We start from the raw sequence: 10,554 nt of genomic DNA, 5'->3' as shown, positions 1-10,554 counted from the left end.
TTTACTCTTTCTGTATCATCTGTTTCCTTTATGCCAGTTGTATTCCTAATGATGTGGTAACAATAAAAAAAAAGGCAATATATATGAAGCTAAAACAAATGCATTCCTAAAAAAAATTGTGTTACTATGAAAGCCAGTGTTTAAACTTGCTTTGTATTTGGTTTCTGTGACTATTACTATCTACCAAAGGAAGTATTAACCAGAAACATCAACTGTAAATGTTTATTAGAGAATATACTTTGAAAACAAATATTGATCTGTGTTCTACTAATCACATAATGAATGAAAAACTGTATCATGTGATCTGTGTTTTCAATCAAAACTCATAAAGACAGATTAAATTTCTAATAGATTTTACATCATACTCTTCATGCACAACTGACATGCAAAAATTGCATAGCAAATACTTTCAAGAAATTAATACACCTATTTGTGGCCTTTTAAAACAAAAAAGAAGCTAACTCCTTCAAATAAATTATTTGCATCAAACTGTGTTTTTAGTTCTGCTCCCAAAACGCAGAAGTAGCTACTGAAAATATAACTGTCACATCCTAGTGAAGGATGTCTGTCACTTTATATCAAAGTAAAATAGTCTGGAGTTTCATTCACATGGCTTTAATTTTTAATTTTAAGGTAAAACACAAAATTAATATTTTAGTGCATTTTCCCCAAAACTTTTAATCTCGAAATGTCTTCAATAAAAATTACTGTTTTCTTTTATCCTCCAATTCTCCTTCCCAATCTCCCTCAGGACTTAAATCCACATGGAGCTCAATTTGAAGAACAGAAAATGGGAAGAATGCATTCATTTCAGGACACGATACTGTAAGTATTGGCTGATGACAACGCCCGTTACTCTGTTATGCACAGATAGGACTAAATTCTCTCCGGGCTAAGACAGTGACAGACAACAGATAACTTCAGCTAAAGAAATCAAGTTAAGTAGGTGAAATGTATCACATGAAACCTTGAAAATCTGTAAAGAAATTTTCTGTTCCTTTAGAAATGAGCAAAAAGTACCACATTTTCTTAATAGGTTTCTTACTGCTGCAGTGCAGGAAGTAATTTATTAGGCATCCTAGACTTCTTTAGTTGCACAAAGGTTTTCAAGAACTATTGCAGGGACCAGAGTCTCTGAGCACACTTGGAAGAATAAGCAAGAAATCCAGTAGTGTAGATTGCACAGGAAAAAGAAGCCCCTGACCCTTTCCTATAAGAGAGCAGCATATGGGCCATACTCTCGGAGTGTGACAGACAGCACTACTCTTTCAATATGCTGACATACTTTTGTATTTTAATGGATTTTATTTTTGTTGGTTACTATTGTGTATGCTTCTATTAGTATATGTTAAAATAGAAATGAAATGGAAAGTATAAAGTACACCGCGGTCTAAATTACATATAAAAATCCATCACACCGGCATTGCCCCATTATGCAGAGGCAACCCTGTGCATTAACATTCATGAAAACAGAGTTCATGAGTCACCTCAGGGCTTATGCTCCCCATATAGGTAGAGACTGAGCCTGTCGTGGCAATAATACCCTTGGTACTGAGATGGAGCATGCCATCTGCACTGCAAAAAGAGCTCTGGCAGCTAGCAAATTACCAGGGAGGCATTAGCTGTAGCCTAGAAGGGTCAAAGTTGGGACGGTAGCAGTAATGGCTGTAACAGTATCCTTAAGCCCATTAGAGGAGCACCAGGAGCACAAGCTATTTTTCAGGGTGGGAAGAAAAGTAATTTGCAAAACCAGAATTAAAATCAGAAGATGATCTTACGGCTTTCATATTACTATTTTCAAATTAAGCAATAAAAAGGAGTGTGAATTGTATTAATTCATACACAGTATTTTCATTCTTGTGTAGTCAATACAACAAGGGGTGAATTAATGTTACTTTGCTCTGACACTGTTGTGATTACAAAATGCTAATTTTAAAAAATATTTATATTGCTAATTAAGGAAGAAGGTCAGACATTCTAAACTCTGGCTGCAATCAACACAATTCACTGCTCTGAATTTTACAAGTTCTGAGTTGTGAATTGTGCTGATTGCAAGCCCTGCTCTGGATTCTTATTAGCCAGCCAAACCATCCCATTTCTACCAACCATTTTATAATATATTCTATTGTATTATATTCTGCAAATCCTACTACTGTGATACAAACATTAATATCATGAAGTACAACAATAAAACTCATTCTGTATCAGCATAAAAATTACACATGGATTTTAGAAATTAAAAAAAAGGCAATAAAGCTATGAACACTTCATCATACTGACACAAGAAGAAAAGTGAGCTAATTGTATAGAAAAGAAACTGAGGAACCAAAACAAAGTAGAAAGAAAAAAAACTAAGAAAATCCAGAAAAGAGGAGGTCATGAAACTGTGTGCCTGTGTCATGCTCGTGTACGAAGTCTTAAGTTATAAAAGAATTCAGCTGTGTGCAACAACACTAAAACAGAGGACAGAAATAATAACAAATGAAATGGCAAGTGGCAATGCTCTAGAACGCTGGCATTAAAGCATCATCTGAGGGCAACTGAGAGAAGAAAAAGACTGAAAGTGGGGAAAAAAACATGCAAATACATTATGAAAGAAAAAAAGTCTGTGTATACAATGTGACATTTTAGTTGCCTCATATGAACCGTAATTTATGTACGTTGCTATAATTTATTTTTAATTACTGGGGTACCTTTTTATATTATTTAGCTAGTATAGTCAGGATAAGATTTTCAGAGAGGAATTACTATTTTGCAACTAAGACAAATGTTATAAATTATTAAAAACTTCAATGCAAAAAATATGCGTGTACTCTAACAAATGCAGAAATTTTTTTCCTTCCTCTAATAACAGTGGACTAGTAAACTTTCAAAGGACACAGAAAACCTCTACAGGGAGACCTGGCAGCACTCAGACATCACAGTTACAGAGCTGTCACAGTCAGAGGTGCAGAAGAAAAGCCCTTATCCTGATTACAGTTTGTGCAATCCATTTGAGGATTTGACCAATAATCTGAAAATCAGGAACTTTGTTCTCCTATGTAGATCCAGCCAACATATGAAAAAAAGAGAGGCCTGAACTTTCAGTTTAGTTTTACGGGGTTTCACTGCAATATTCTGTAATATTCTGTTATTTCAGGACTATAATGTGTTGCATAAGTCAAATACTCCATTTTTAACACTGAATTGTATCTTTTACTTTATTCTTCATAGAAATTTGTAATGTTTACATACAAGCAATTATAAGAGTTCAGTCTTCTGTGAAGGTTTAGCACACGGGTTTATTTTTTATTTCAGTGCAAAGTACTTGTATTATAAATGGGTCTGTACATTTTATATTACTTTTACAAGCTACTTACAGCATGTACATAATGACACCTATGCTCCAAATGTCACACCGTTGGCTGTAGTCATAGGCACTGATAACTTCAGGGTCTGCCAACCAAGCAGAAAAAATTGTATTAATAATAGAAAAAAAAAAAAAAACTTTTAAATGCTTAAACACAAAGCATGAAGAATGTGCTGATGTGGTATAATTTATTCCCATATGTAAAGAGGAACCAACAGCAGATGTTTAAATGAATAATGTACAGACCTTAACAATTCATGCTGATGTGTTCTCACTTTTATCATTTAGCTGTTAAGGGGGTGGTGACATTGTGTCATTAGCTGTATGATTAAACTTAGTATCCTTTATCCCCACAATAAGTTATTAAAGAAGTATTCACACTGACTTAGAGTACTGCAAGACACCATACAAACTTTTCTTTTTTCCCCAGATATAAGTGTAGTACATAACACCACAGGGTTTTTGCAAAACACAAGAGCCTCTGTTTGCACATATTAGTTTGAATACATATGATGAACAAAATCAGCACCAAAATACTCTAAAATAAAAATTTTCAAACCTATTTATTTATATCTTAGATTAACAATTCACAAATTATAATCTATTCACTAATAATATTATTTCAGTCACATGTTAGAAAATGCTCCTTTTGGGCCATCTTAGTGATATTTTATCTACTATATCATGGGAGATGTGGTTGCGAGTTCACAGCAAGATCTATGATTTTCACTTCCAGAATGAATGGAGGTGACATACTTAGCCCCAGTAAGGAATAGAAGATAAAAACCTTCACACAACAGAAGAGGAGATTGACAGGGACTATTTTATTTGGTGGTGTCCCACTAAATCAAAAAGTTTGGTTAACTGGCATCTCAGTTTTTTTATGTTTTAGGTAGGTACCAAGCTTCAGATATTATTATTATGTCAAGGAACTTAAAACGGTTAACTTAATGGTTTGATAATACCACAACTGGTAAAACAAGACTTTAAAGGAGATTCTTAACATTAATATTTCCAAACCGGAGAAAATCTACGGTATTGTCTCATTTTTAATTGATTGTTTTGAGAACATTTTAAACCAACAGTAATTCATGCTATTAACATCCTGGGAAAACTTAAAGACTTATATAAGTTTATATCCTTGTATACATATCCTACACAAAATAAAATGACTGAATCAGGAAAGTGCTATTACTTTTATTTATTTTTTTTTATTACTAAACGAGTCTGGTTAAATTGTGAATTTCCACCAGTCTCACACATAAGAAGGGAGCATACAAAGCATGGTAATAAGAACAAAAGGAACACATAGGCATAGAGGGGCAAAATCAGAAAGGAAAAATAAGGAGCAACTAGTAAGGGACATAAACTAAAAATGAAATAATCTATAAGTATATGAAGAGTAGGAAGACAATGAGTAAAGAGGCTGGTATTGTATTCAACCAAGAATGCAATTGATAGATGATGCTCAGAAGGCAAATGTATTTAATGTCTTCTTACATCAATCTTAACCAAAATGTCAACTGCAAGCAGTGGATAGCACAATCAATATCAATGACAAAGGGGCAAGACCTCAGTTTTTTACAGAGAAGCAAAAGGTTAGCAAGTACTTAGGTTGGAAATTTTAAAATCAGCTGTAACCGATAAAATTCATTCTAGAGTACTTTAAAAACTGACAAGACTTTTCAGAGCTATTAGTGGTTCAAGAACTATTAGTGGAAGGTGGGTAAAATACTTGAAAATTGAAAAAGGGATTCATGGTATCTAAGAGGATGGAAAAGCTGGCATCAAAGGATTACAGATGCGTCCCATTAATTTTAATTCCCAGGAAAAAACTGGTAATAATAAGCACCTAGAAGATAACAAAGCGGTAAGTAACAGACATTACGCACCTGTCAGGAACAAATTTCCATGCCACACAGGTTGACAGGCTTTGGGGTTAGAGGAGAAATGCTAAATATCACATGTCTCTATCTTATTAAGGCCTTTGATACTGTTTCATGTAACTTTTTTCATAATACTGTCTACATTAAAATATCACAGGAACAGTGCACGCGTGCTTATAAAAAAATGCTTCTCGGAAAGTAGTTGTAACTTGTTCATTGTCAAAGTGGAAGGCTGCAGCAAGGAATGTTTTGTAGGTGTCTGTCCTAGGCATGATACCATTACAATTGATGACCTGGATGATCCAAGAGAGAACACGCTTATTAATTCTGAAGACAACATCAAGCCAGGAATGACTGTGAGTGTATTGAAAGGGTTAGAAGCCTATTTAAATATGCCTATTTAAATATGAAAAACAGGCCAATGGCCTGGTTCCCAGCACTTACCTTGTACTTTTATGTGGACTTTAGAGTCCTTACATGAATTACAAAAAGACAGTCATCACTTGTGTTTTTTATATGCAAGCCTAAGGTCTGTACTACATACAAAGCAATCCTTCCACTCAGCCCAGCACTAGTGAGGCTTCAACTAGATACTGTGCTCAGTTTTGGATACTCTTGTTCTGACATAATAGTACCAAATGGAGCATGGCAAGTCAATCACAAATATTGGAAATGTAGGACAGGACTGAGAAAATTCATCCTGTTTAAAGAACAAGAGACCAAGGGAGAAGTGTGATATCAGATTGCTGAAAATAAGAAGGTGTCTACCTGTTCTTCATATCCATGATGGATATAGCGAGAAATAATAGTCTGAAAATATGAAGTGCAGATCCACCCTTTTCCTTAGCCCCACGCATAGGCTCCCACCACCTCCCTCAGGTCAGCTCTAGCAATTATGTGGCTGCAGGTGAGTTAACTGAAAATTTATAACGAAAAAAGTGATTAGATCATGGCCTGTAAGTATAAGTTTAAGCTGATTGTCATACTGAAGGTTCAGGGCAGACAGGAAGAAAAATTTCTAGGAGGATAATGAAGCATCCGAATAGAGTGCCTGGGAAGATTACAGAGTCTCCATTACTGGAGGACTTTAAGTACACTTTACACAAATATTCATCAGAAATGACTTAAGTATAGCTGCTTCTTTCTTTGGACAGAGAAATAAATCAAATTACTTTAGGTCCCTTCCAGTGTTGAGACTCTATGTTTCTGTCATGATTAGTAAATTGGAAAGTAATTTCATCCCATGGAACCCCCTCACTTAAAGAAGTATTTAATACTACTAGTATTTCATCAATCAAAATGTCAGAAGGACTAATTATCTTCCTCCTAAAAGGATTTCTTTTTTGCTCCAGTTTGTTATAAGCAAGCTGTGAAATGCATTGCTGGTATATACCATTGAGGAAAAGAACTTCACAGAATTAAAAAATGAATGCTATACTGGATAATGAAGTGTATTATAGCATGCAGTATAAATCAGAAAGGGGTACAAATCTTTACATTATGGAATGCAAAGCATTCATTGCCTAAATAGGCAAATAAAAAACCCTGAAAAGCTTGCCCTTTGGACAGGCTATATCATAATTACCCGCTTTTGTGGCTTTTTTCAACTTCCATTTCAACACCAAATAGTAATCAGTGTCATGCACTAGGATAGACACATTGTTTGGATGGAAACTTTCTAAGAAAAAACTGGTTTAGAGTTTAATCCTATTGTTTAGCTGGAGATTCCAAAAAGTTTCTGCAGCACATCCCAAACTGAAGAATAATTTTGGATTTCCCTATATCCTTCTTAAAAAGAGTATATTATTATATGACTCTAAGAAACAGAGCAAACAGAGTTCTGCACCCTGGATTTCTCCCACCATAAATTACTGAGTTGTCCGCACTCTTCAGTGTCTGAAATGTTTCTCAACATGGAGTTTTCTACCCAAGATAGTACATTCATGATCCAATAATTCAGTTCTGCAAGGTTATTTTAGAGGATGATACATTTTCACAGTAACTACTACTGAAACAGCAAGTCAGCAACAGAGAATTAGCATATGATTTATTAAACATCAAAGAGTATTTTTTTTTCTATAAAAAGAAGAGGTAAGCATATGGCACATTGTGTTTAGGTAGTGAATATTTATTAATATCAAAAGAATCCTATAATATATTTGTATTTCAATCAAGGCACAGTCTAAATAGCTTTTTTTTTCCCTAAATTACTAACAGATTTACATTAAATTGACAATATTCCTAATTTAAATATTAATTACATCTCATGCACCTGCTGGCTTCCTGTATCTAATGGCTTGGGACTATGCTAATATAGATCTACGTGAACAAGGTAGGGTTACTGTAAGGAATTTTTTTTTTAATTGGCCTAGATATATACTTATCTTTTTTTTTTAAAAAAAAAAAAAAAAAAGCAGCCTTTTTCAGCAGTGGCACTTATCTTCCAAAATTTTTTTCCCTAATAACACCATTTAGTAGCCCATTTCAAAAGCTGCTAATAGGTATCAAAGTCAGGTCTCCCAGTAATACCTGGGAGGTATTAAAACCAGTTCCTGAAGCAGAACTGCTACAATTGTCATTTTACCTTTATGTTTAATTTCATTTGCTTCATCGATGTCACTGCTTTTAACTAAGATGTTTTCCAGTTTGAGATATCTGTGAACAATATCTGCCAAACGAGATTAAGAAATAAAATGTTATCAGATGCAGTGAAGATATTCTGACAGAAATGTTTTAAACTCTTTCAGTTGAGTAATTTCTTTGAGCAGTTCCAGTGCATTTCACTCTGAACTGCTGGAAGCCTAACCAAAAGCATCCTTCCCATTTCATCCAAGGCGTCATGTATTTCAAATTTTCAAATCTCATTCCTCCCCACAATCCCATAACAAAGGGAAAAGTTCATGTTGGTTCAGTCTTTAATCAGTAGATCACCCAACATCATCTAACAAAAAAGTAGAGTTTATATTGTGTAATTATCAAATTTGCATACCTGCAGTTCATTTTCATATCCAAAACCAGTAGAAGTTTTTGCCCTTTCAATGAGTACACAAAAGAAACAAGGTTCTAAACAAGGTACCATTCCATAACCCCATATATCTCTATGGAAAAAGTGGTAAATGAAGGATTCCTAGAAGTAGTATGCTGTAACAGAGCAATTAATCGTTTCTGTGTAAAAAACTCCAGAATTATTCACAATCCTACACTATCTACCAATTCTAAATTTTTGGCTGGATAGGTTAACTCTTTTGTGGACTGTGCAGAATTATAATGCTTCTGTGTGTTGCATGAAAATGCTGATATTTACAGAATCCTAAATGCAACACCTACTGTTAAGAAGTATCAGAAACCATCCACTCCTGCTTTTTTATCTCCTGTAATAGACTACACACCTCACAACTAAACTAAGTTAATGCTATAATGCAAAACAGTTGCAAGTTGGGAAATAATAATACATGTTATTATCATAGCTGGTGCAGAAAGAAATAAAAGAAAAATGTTAGCAGTAATTTCATCTGTAAGAAAAATAAAGTTCTAAAAAAGCATTCATGTAGTATATTTTACTTTTTCTTTACTGAACTACTTTTTTCCTTTGAAATAAATAATAGATAAGAATAGCTATCAGTAACTGTTGTTAAATGTATGAACACTTGAAATCAATGAACATATGGGAGAGAGAGAGGCACTTAATTACCAGTTTTGTGAAGACACGCTATTGCTGAAGCAAGGCTCTGAATGATATGCCTTGTCTCATTTTCTGTAAAATGTCCTTTACTACAAAGAATTATTTTAAGTTCTCCATCGTCACACAGTTCCATTGCAAGATACATCTGCTAATATCAATAAAGAGAGAATGTAACGATTTTGTTATTTCTGATTTTAGTTTCTTTTAATGTAATAACAATATATATAATTAATAGTGTTCCAGCTGCAGTGATGACATAGAACCCCAATTCACTTAGTATTTTATGAACAGGAGGCAAAAGACAATTGACCTCCCACAAATACTGCCAGTGTTTACTACAACAAGCTCTCAAGCTTTCAAAGGATATACATTTTTAAAATATAGAAAACTACTATGAGTTCAAAACAAGGGCTAAATTTGGATTTAGCTTAAAGTCTCTTCCATTCAATGCATTATCAACAGCTTTTACAGACAGTCTAAACAAGTACCAATATTTGAAACAACATAAAACACAACTTTTCAGCAACTAGGAATGAAAACTGTAATACATTACTCAAATGAGACTTCTGACCAATTCAATACCCCAAGAAAAAAAACTATGCTTACAGCTAACAGCAAATACTATTTTACGTGTGTCACTGCAATATTTATAATATAGTGCTGTCATTATAAAGTCCTGAGATCTTTTCTGTTCAGCTCAACAATAACACGTTTCCAAGTAATACAGTAAGTTACAGTAAGTTAAAGACAGAACAGTAGTAATTTAACCTCAAAAACAAGATTTCCACCATTCTTCAGATTTATAACAATTTCTGAAACAGACATCTATAAAAAAAATGGAAAGACTGCTTATGGGCTGATGTTTCCCCTTGTTAGAAATCCTATGGACACACAAGAGGACTTCTTCCCTTCTAGAGCACTACAGCAAACAAGCAGAGGAAAGAAACAACCCTCCACTTTCCATGATGACTGTATTTAATTGTTTCAATAGTTCTGAATAGAATGGGGGAGGGTGGTGAGGGGGAAAGATGAGAATTGGAAGAAGGAAGAAATGAAAACCTAGGCTGTAGTAACTGTCTCTGCCTATCAAAGATCAGCAAACAAAGCAGTCTTAGTCAGGGATTTCCCTTGACATAAACTGGTTTTGACCTCTGTTGAACTGCTAGTTTATATTTCTGGCAACAGCAGCTTAGCAGGAATTTAGAGGAAAATAAAATATAAATATTTCCACAATGTTTTGGTCAAGAGCTGTAAGATTTCTGTCAAATTATAAAATTGTTAAATAACATACATGATGAGTTACCATGGAACAGAGATGGTGCTTTTGTTTGTTTTTCAGTCTATGGACACTAGCGCAGCAATTAATGAAATCTTACCTTTGGTGTCTCAAATATCTCTTTTAAGTGTATTACATGATCACGGTTCAGTCTTTAAGATATTCACCTCCTGTTCAAGAAGCTTCATGGCAGAACTTCCACCCTTAGTTATTGATGGGAAGCACATTTTACAAAAATCACAATATTATTTTTTTCAACAACAGCAATTTATTTTTAAAAAAGCTATAGGATGTATTGAAGAAATTAATGGGTCTTACATTCATAAATATGACTACCAAGTAAATCCTAGTGTCTTTCAGG

The 10,554-nt window shown here is 34.1% G+C and overlaps 1 protein-coding gene across 1 annotated transcript; it reads right to left on the bottom strand.

Moving 5' to 3' along the window:
• Positions 1-3,355: 3,355 nt before the first annotated feature.
• STK33 (serine/threonine kinase 33) lies at positions 3,356-10,323 on the bottom strand. Its single transcript, XM_074842507.1, has 4 exons — positions 10,294-10,323; positions 8,927-9,065; positions 7,820-7,903; positions 3,356-3,435 (listed from the first exon to the last, which is right to left on the bottom strand). Exons 2-4 carry the CDS (start codon positions 9,060-9,062, stop codon positions 3,356-3,358), a joined length of 300 nt encoding a protein of 99 aa, XP_074698608.1. The 5' UTR covers positions 9,063-9,065; positions 10,294-10,323.
• Positions 10,324-10,554: the final 231 nt, after the last annotated feature.

The sequence above is a fragment of the Strix aluco genome, chromosome 16 (genome assembly GCF_031877795.1).
Source record: "Strix aluco isolate bStrAlu1 chromosome 16, bStrAlu1.hap1, whole genome shotgun sequence".
NCBI lineage: Eukaryota > Metazoa > Chordata > Aves > Strigiformes > Strigidae > Strix > Strix aluco.
The sequence above is the reverse complement of the archived record's forward strand: the minus strand, read 5'-3'. Positions and strand labels throughout refer to the sequence as shown.